At 37.8% G+C, this 8,807-nt stretch overlaps 1 protein-coding gene across 1 annotated transcript; it reads left to right on the top strand.

Annotated features, from left to right (window-relative positions):
• Positions 1–4,548: 4,548 nt before the first annotated feature.
• Positions 4,549–7,637, top strand: LOC146609279 (class I histocompatibility antigen, F10 alpha chain-like). Its single transcript, XM_085346986.1, has 4 exons — positions 4,549–4,608; positions 5,250–5,516; positions 6,696–6,974; positions 7,309–7,637. Exons 1-4 carry the CDS (start codon positions 4,557–4,559, stop codon positions 7,635–7,637), a joined length of 927 nt encoding a protein of 308 aa, XP_085203112.1. The 5' UTR covers positions 4,549–4,556.
• Positions 7,638–8,807: the final 1,170 nt, after the last annotated feature.

The raw sequence follows: 8,807 nt of genomic DNA, 5'->3' as shown, positions 1-8,807 counted from the left end.
CTGAACTCCTGAGAAAACATTTCTACTGTAATGGACATTTTTTTTTCCAGCCAGGGCAGGCTGGCTGGGGGGGCTGTAGCTCAGGAGGTAGAGCAGGTCACCTACTGATCGCAAGGTTGGTGGTTCAATTCCAGGCTCTTCCAGTCTGCATGCCAAGTATCCTTGGGCAAGATACTAACCCCAAGTTGCTCTCTGATGCATCCATCGGAGTGTGACTGTGTGTGACTGTAGTTAGAAAAGCACTAAGTACAGATAAAGTGCTTGTGAGAATCGGTGTGATTGGGTGAATGTGGCTTGTTGTATAGAGCGCTCTGAGTACTCTGGGAGAGTAGAAAAGTTGTATATAAGAATCAGTCCATTTACAACTTGTGACTGAAACATACACAACAAACAACACAAAGGAACCAAATTTTTACTTTTATGTCACAGGACAAAGAGAGAATTACTATTTTCTGAGAAAAAATACTTTTTAGCCAAACTAACTTTATTTATAAAGTGCTTTAAAACAGCAAGTCCTGAACAAAGTGCTTAAAATTGAGAACAGAATAAAAATGAAAAAATAAAATAATTAATTCATTAATAACAACAACAACAATTATAATAATATTAACAATAATTATAACATAACAATAACATAAACACATAAAAATAAAACTACATAAATAAAAACACTGAAAAAAACATAAAAAAACAATTTAAATTTTTTAAGTATAATTTTATACTGTAGGTCTCTTTTATGCAATAATAAGTAAAGATGGTCCTGAAGAAGAAAAACAACATCTGTAGGAATTATGTGTTTATTTTCCTCAGTGTTGGGTCTGAGTGTGTATTAAGATTATTCAGTTTTAATGCTGCTTTGCTACAGCAGTTAGTTCTGCCTGTTTGATTTTAGTTTAATTCTGGATGACTTTTCTGACACAACCTCAAAGGGGCTTTGTGTTTTCAGCTGGAATTGAACCATCAACCTTTTACTGACAAGGTCAGTATGCTAACCACTGCACCTTTGCAGGCATCGTGATCTAAGGTCAATAAGTTGAAAATATCAGTTCTGTGATTTGCTGTGCTTTGAACTAACTGCAGATCAGTTCATTTACACTCACTTTACAATCACAGATTTTTAATGAGCATCAACATGAGATGTCTTGAAATACTGAGTTTAAAATTCATAAAAGTTGTAATAAATAATTTGTTTCATCTTTAATAAAAATATGAATACGCTGATGAAAGCTATAAATAAGGTATTGCAAAGAAAAACTGTACTCTATTATTGCCATTTCTATGTTTTGTTCAAACCCTGTTACATGTGACAGTGATGAACAGTCATGACTTTAATGGTAACTGTATTACATACATACTACACAGAAATGTATGTGTATATTTTATTACTGTTTGTTCTGTTAGATGGTCAATGCAGCTGCCAAAAATCAGGTTTACAGTGTGTGATGAAAGATTTTTAATTTTGTGATTATGCTTAGTTGTAGCTTCATTTAAAGGAAGAAGAGCTTGTGAATTGGAACCAACACAGGAAGAGAGATTGAAGCCATATGTTTAGAGGAATGCGGTGACATACGATACTACCTCCTGTTTTAAACAGACAAGCTGGCGCTCTCCCTCTCTTTCTCTCCTTTTATGGGAATGTCTGAATTTCTATACATACAAAGTTACCTCCTTTTTCAGCAGATAAGCGAAAGGTTTTCTCCTTTTAAGGAAAAATTATCAGTTCCATACATGCCACTCCTACTGCTGTGGAAACTTGCTTTAAGTATAAATAAAGGATGTTCTGAATGCCCTGCGCGGGTTTTCTGTGTCACATCTGTTGAGCAGTGACCGCCCATGCGCATGTAAAAAATAGATATCTGAGTTGTGAGTTTCTTTATCTTCTAACAATTTCTCCTCACAGTGTGTGTGTGTGTGTGTGTGTGTGTGTGTGTGTGTGTGTGTGTGTGTGTGTGTGTGTGTGTGTGTGTGTGCGCGTGTGCGTGTGTGTGCCTCATGTGGGATTTATTGTAAAGATTACAGCTGTGTTTTGATCTACAGAATCAGGGGAAAGAGTCTTTGTTCTGTTAGACTACTGCACTGTTTCTACACTTGAACATCTAAATAAAAGTTTAACATTGTGGTCGTGCATAATGTCGAGTATTCATAGTGTGGAGAGGAGAGTACAATAACATGAGTGAACAGAAACTTTGTGAATATGAGTCATGTTCCAACCTGACACCACAAATACTGAATTACTGAGTATGTAAAGGTGGGTGCATCACTACTTTCAGCCAAGGAGATGATGTACTTTATAATTTTAGTTTGTTAAAGATTTCTGTTCCAATTCTGGATGAATTGGGCTTCAGCTCCAGATCCAAGTGACAGCAGGTCAAAATGATGTTACCTGTCAGTGTCCAGCATCAGTCTGTATTCAGTTTGAATATTACTATAAACGTATATGGATGAGTTTATATCTTTTATTCACTGTAACATTTAACTTTTGAGAGAGCAGGATGAAGACAGCAGAGAGCAAAAAGAAACAGTGGACATGTGGTCAAATTCACCGAACAGCATAAAGTTGTAGCTTCAGTATAAAGCAGTGTGTTATACTGTTATCAATTATGGATCATAAACCTGCCCTTATCATCATAATAATAATAATCTTATCTTAATTGTTCTAAGATGATATTTTTGTTATTTTCTTGTTCCTAGTTGAATGAGGATGATGCAGAGAGAGAGGACAGAGAGGTTGTATAAGAACAGGAAGACTGAGGGAGCAGACAGCGAAGGCAGCTGAAAAACAAAATTAGTTTTTCATGTATTTCATGGAGACTTTGTTTTCCAGTAGCACACGTAAAACATGCCAGTAGACATTCTGAACAAGGGATATTGGTTTGAATAGCAGCATTTTACAGGATTCACTCTAAACATGGCTGAACAGGATGGCTGCCACTACAACAATGTGATGGGCTACAAATCTGTTCTCCACTCATAAAACTGGAGTACACGATGCCCTGTGCTGTGTTTGCATGATAAAGGGAGGGTTCGATGAATTCAGAAATATTCATACGAAACAACTCTATTACCAGTTTGCTTCACGTACTGGTCTGTGGAGTGGCAGCGTGATTTTCCAGTGTCTGTACTGAATAATGCCACTTAAAGTACTTGATGATTTGGTGGAAGCCTCTGTGTGGTTAAGAGACTGAAATACTGTTTCTTATCTTTTCTGCTTTGCCACAAGTAGTTCTTTAACTTCTTTAACAAGTCTTCGCTTGGGTTGGGTAACTAAAGGCTCCGCCCTAAAACAGGTGGATGAGATTAAAATCACTGATTATTCACTCTGATTCATTTTTAAACATTACAATACGTCATCCAACTAATTAGGCTGCTTATGAAAGTAACGTTTTAATGTGTATCAAATAGAATTGAGGTTTGAAAATGTGAAAATGGTTGATGACATTTGCAAGTAGCATTTTCTCCTAATATTAACGACAAGGTGTTAAAATGCTCAGCCCCCAGTCATAATGCGTGGCGTTGTGATTGGGGGCTGAGCTCCCCTAAAAGTCTGAACCTACAACTCCCCCAGTCTACTACATGAAGTCTTGCCCCCATAATTTTGATTTAGGGGCTTGTTGGACCAACTTCTCCTCTTATTTACTTATTTTGCTCTTTATGTGAAATAACAGTGGCATTAACCTACTACTGTAGTTATGTTAGTCTTCATAAACTTTACACACTCAAAGCAAAAATAACTGCACTAAGCTGTGTTGTGAAAGAGAAAATTAAACTGCAAATAGAATAACGAAACAGTTCCTGTTATAAGATTTTGCTAATGAAATTGAAATTAACCGCCGCAGAATGAATGCACAGTTTTTTGGGGGTAATTGTGTCGGGATGAGAAAAGTGTGGGCTTCTCTGCTCAGGCTGCTGCCCCCGTGACCTGAACCCAGATAAGTGGAAGAAGCTGGATGCCATGTTTGAACTTCAGCAGGACGTTTCAACCGTGTCTACACAACTGAATGCATCAGATTGCTGCTTTGTGATTGGCTGATTAGAAATTTGTGTTAATGACCTCTTTAACAGGTGTACCTAATAAAGTGTCTGGTCAATGTATATGTATAACTTGTTTTCCTTTTGAACCACTGAGGGGAGCACTTCACCACGGTTTTAGTCCTTGTAGTGTCAATAAAACACTGTGTTTGTCCTCTGGTGACATTTTATTTGGGAATGTTTTCACTCTAAAGGGAGCCGAACAACACAGAGACAATAGAAACAACAGAAACTTTAACCTACAAAAAGTCTGAGCAGCATGACTCATAAACTAAACATACTTCTGTGTGGAAGCAAAGGCAGAAACACCCGGCCTCTCCCCGCCTCCTTATTTCATCACATTTTGCAGACTTTACTTTCAGTTCTGCTGATAACATCAGTGGTTTATTTTAACCCAGATATTAGTGACGTTGGCACTGAGGATGGTTTTCATTGGCTGATGATGCAGCTTTGACCTCAGCTTTGGGTCTCCATGCAGACCCACATAGATAATAAGATATTAGCTGTTAGATTATCGAGAGGTCACCATGAAACTGTTTATTTTTCTGTTTCTCCTGGAAATACACGGCACGGTGGGACGTGAGTTAGACATTTGTATCACTTACAGTAAAGTTTTTTAAACTTTGTTTTGCTAAGAAGGACATATTTAAGATTATTTTTAAAAAGGCTATTAATAGGTGTGTTTGTCTATGTTTAAATAAAAGCCATTAATATCTCTGCTAGTTCTGGGAAAATGCTTCAGGAAGCTTGATTAGCATCACTTTCAAGTCACAAACACCAAAAAGGTTTGTGAGTTTTAATCACATCAACGTATCAGTGACACCAAAGGACTTCCTGATTCCTGCACAGTTCAGGGTGTGTCGGCAACATCACTAACAGTGTAACATGATCCATTACTCATCATCTGTTATTAATCACATCAATTTAGACTCTCAAAATAAAGTTGAACAAAAATACAATCTGATATTTTCTAATTTTACAACATTTGAAAAGAGCCAATAATGAGTTATTGATTATTTGATTCATAATTACATCGGTATTAGTCTCAAACATAGTAAAAAAAACCTTTGTGTTGGACTGTGCCATAGTTTTGTTTTGTTTATAAAAACTGCCCTTAACTCAGCACTGTTAGAATGATAATAGGATGATTAGATGAAATATGAACTGCATGCACTGTTTCTGTTGAGTCTAAAAGCTGAAACAGTCATTGTTTCTTACAGTGACTCGCTCTCTGAGATATTTCTACACTTCTTCCTCTGGAGTCTCAAACTTTCCAGAGTTTGTAGCTGTTGGTTTGGTTGATGATGTTCAGATGATTCACTATGACAGCAACACAGAGAAAGCAGAGTTTAAGCAGCAGTGGATGGAGAAAGCTGCAGAAGATGATCCAGAGTATTTGTCCCGCCAGACTAACAGGCTCATGAACACCCAGCAGGTCTTTAAAGGCAACATCGACACTTTGAAGCAGCGATTCAACCAAACTGGAGGTTTGTTCCTGTTTCACTTTTTTACTCTTAAAATGAAGCTTTTTATTAACCCAGCTGCTGACACTGAATAAAATCTCTCCAGGTTTTAAAGACCTTTGTTGTTACAGACTAGACTTGTAGTCAAGACCGCCTAAACCAAGACCAAGACAATACCAAGACCAGAGGGTATCGAGACCAAGACAAAGACAAAGACGAGACGAGACTGAGACAAAAAAGTCTTTACACTGTCACGTCTCTCACCCTCTCTTGTTTTTCACATAATGATAGTATCCTATATCCTCGCATGTGATTGGCCACAATATGGAGGGATTGGAGCATAGCTGAGCCACTGTGTGAGAGCTGAGCAGCGAAAGGAAATTAAGTGAGGAGCCAGCTCTCGCTCAATGGGAGTCGACTCTTCTGATTCACTACAAAGCACTCTCTAAGCATGCTTTTGTGCACGACACATTATCGAACGTTGGTTTGTGTGTCATGGGTACACAATCACTATCTGAGACAGCAAGACAGAGACAGCGAGACCAAGACAAGACCAAAGTCCGTCGAGACCAAGACCACGTAAAAGTGGTCTCGAGGCATCCAACTCTATTACAGACACAAGCTAGCTTGTTAGCGCCCTTAATGGAAGCTTAACCAGCCAAATTTTCAACATTATGCACTCCACACTGTATATAAATGCCACTTGTTTTGCACATATTCAACTCTGTATATTTTATATATTTTACTATTATTATTATTATTATTTTTTTTTTACTATTTAATTTGTAAAAATGTGTATACACACACACACACACACACACACACACACACACACACACACACACACACACACACACACACGTAGGAAAATATTTAGTATACACATCCAGAAATGCATACACTATTATATATTGTACATATATTTATTAGTTTCAGGTTGGCCATTCTTGTATTTTGCTCGTTTGTGTTGTTGTGTTTGCACATCTCTGTTGCTTGTGGGGCTCGCACACAAGAATTTCACTCGCATGTGCTGTGCCAGTGTGCCTGCACATGTGATGTGACAATAAAAAGTGATTTGATTTGATTTGATTTGATTTTAAAAAGCTGATTATGTGTATTTATGTAGTTTTTATCGAAGCTCTTCAACTTAACTCCCTCATCTGTGGGCAAATGTCAACTATTTCCTGCCCCTCTTGGTTTCAGGTGTTCACATTAACCAGATGATGTACGGCTGTGAATGGGACGATGAAACGGCTGAAGTTAACGGATATCATCAGTATGGTTATGATGGAGAAGACTTCCTATCATTTGACCTGAAGACACAGACATGGATCGCTCCAGTAATGCAGGCTGTAATCACCAAACACAAGTGGAACAGTGACAGATCTCTTTCAGGTGATCTGAAGAACTATCACTCCAAGCTTTGTCCTGAGTGGCTGAAGAAGTACGTGAACTATGGGAGGAGCACTCTGATGAGGACAGGTAAAATCACATGACCTGATTTATTGTAATACTTTTAATTAAAAGGCCACATCCTGATCTTCTCATACATTTATTACCACTTCATCACATTTATGCTTTTCATTTTTCCCAATTTCTGTTTATTTTACTATCCAGTCACCATCGCTGCAGCTTTTTACAGCACTCCCTTCACTCAGTTGTGTACTTCTTGTAATTCTCCCATTTTCTTAATTATTCTTTAAATGGCATTTATGTTAATTTGTGTGTCTAAAACATTCAAAATACATCAAATGGAAATGGTAAACTCAGTATGCTGTTATGAACGGTGATTTTTTTTTTTTTTTAAATCTCTCAGAGCTTCCATCAGTCTCTCTCCTCCAGAAGTCTTCCTCCTCTCCAGTCACCTGCCACGCTACAGGTTTCTATCCTGACAGAGCCGAGATGGTTTGGAGGAAAGATGGAGTGGAGCTTCATGAAGGTGTGAACAAAGGAGAGATCCTCACCAACAATGACGGGACCTTCCAGATGAGTGTTGATCTGGATCTTTCATCAGTCATACCTGAAGACTGGCACAGCTACAGATGTATGTTTCAGCTCTCTGGTGTGAACGAGGACATCGTCACCAAACTGGACAAAGCAGCGATCAGGACCAATGAGGGTAAGACTGGAAAAAGAAGCGAGTAAAACTTTTATAAATACACCTTTATTTGATCTTATTTGGATTTTCCATTTGGCCCCATGTGAAAGGAGGAAACTGGAAGAAGCCCTTTTCACACATGCTTAAAACAAACCACGTGTTTGATAGAGATTAGGGAGCAACAGGACTAATCATTCGGTACTTGAGCTTAATAATGGAGGATGTGGGAGTGAAAAAAAAAACAACCAAAAAACTTTCATTTTTGGGCTTTAGTACAAAGTTAAACTGCTGATCCAAAACTTTCAACAAAAATCTAAAACAGGCAACAAACTGGTAAATCTAAAATACACTCAGAGAAATCACACGAGGGAAGACAAACAGACACTAAAACAAAGACTGAAGGGAGATGGGACTGTTTATAAACACATGAGGTAATCAGAGAACGGGAAACAGGAGGGTGACGAGACACAGCTGACGTAAAACTAAACGGATGAAACACTGAGTGAACTTAGCGCAGGGACAGAAACAGGGACCCTTCAAGGACCAATAACACTCTGTGTCTACAACACTAACAACAACTAAAACACAAACAGGTCTGAAGGATCCACTAATGCAGCACAGGTGAAAATAAAGATCAGACAAGTAAAGTAAGTCAGACAGGTAAAAACTACAAACTTTAATTTTAATGTGGTTTTTTTAATTTTTTTTTCTGGTTTTATGTGATCTGTTTATAACATGGAAGAATCAAACCTGCTGTGATACTGTGTTCATTCACCTGTTGTTGATGACTGGCTCAGTGTAACTGCTAAACATCAAACTGTAATACAGTTTGATTATTCACTAATCTACATTAAAACATTGTCTGTGGTGTTTTATAGATAAAGGTCTGGTGTGGTCTTAATGAACGTTGGTCCAACAGTGAGATGAACTACAGAATGTAAATGTGTTGGTTTCAGGTTCTTCAGTCTTCCCTGCTGGTGTTGTTGTCCGGATTATAGGCATCCTGCTCCTCCTGACTGTCTGCTTCTCTGCAGTCTTTATCTGGAGGAGAAAATATAAAGGTGAGAAATATGAAACACATGTACCTTCAACAGTTTCCAACATTTTGATGTTTATGCTCTTATAATTTGATATGTTTCATGTCTGTTACTTCTCATTTGATAAAGTTCATAATGTGTAAATATTTGATATTCAATCAAATGTTTCATACAAGTGGT

Source organism: Diplotaxodon limnothrissa, linkage group LG22, assembly GCF_057381915.1.
Source record: "Diplotaxodon limnothrissa isolate DT_005_m linkage group LG22, D_limnothrissa_male_GT1.1, whole genome shotgun sequence".
NCBI classification, from domain to species: Eukaryota; Metazoa; Chordata; class Actinopteri; order Cichliformes; family Cichlidae; genus Diplotaxodon; species Diplotaxodon limnothrissa.
Note: the sequence above shows the minus strand (reverse complement) of the source record. Positions and strands in the feature narration are given on the sequence as shown.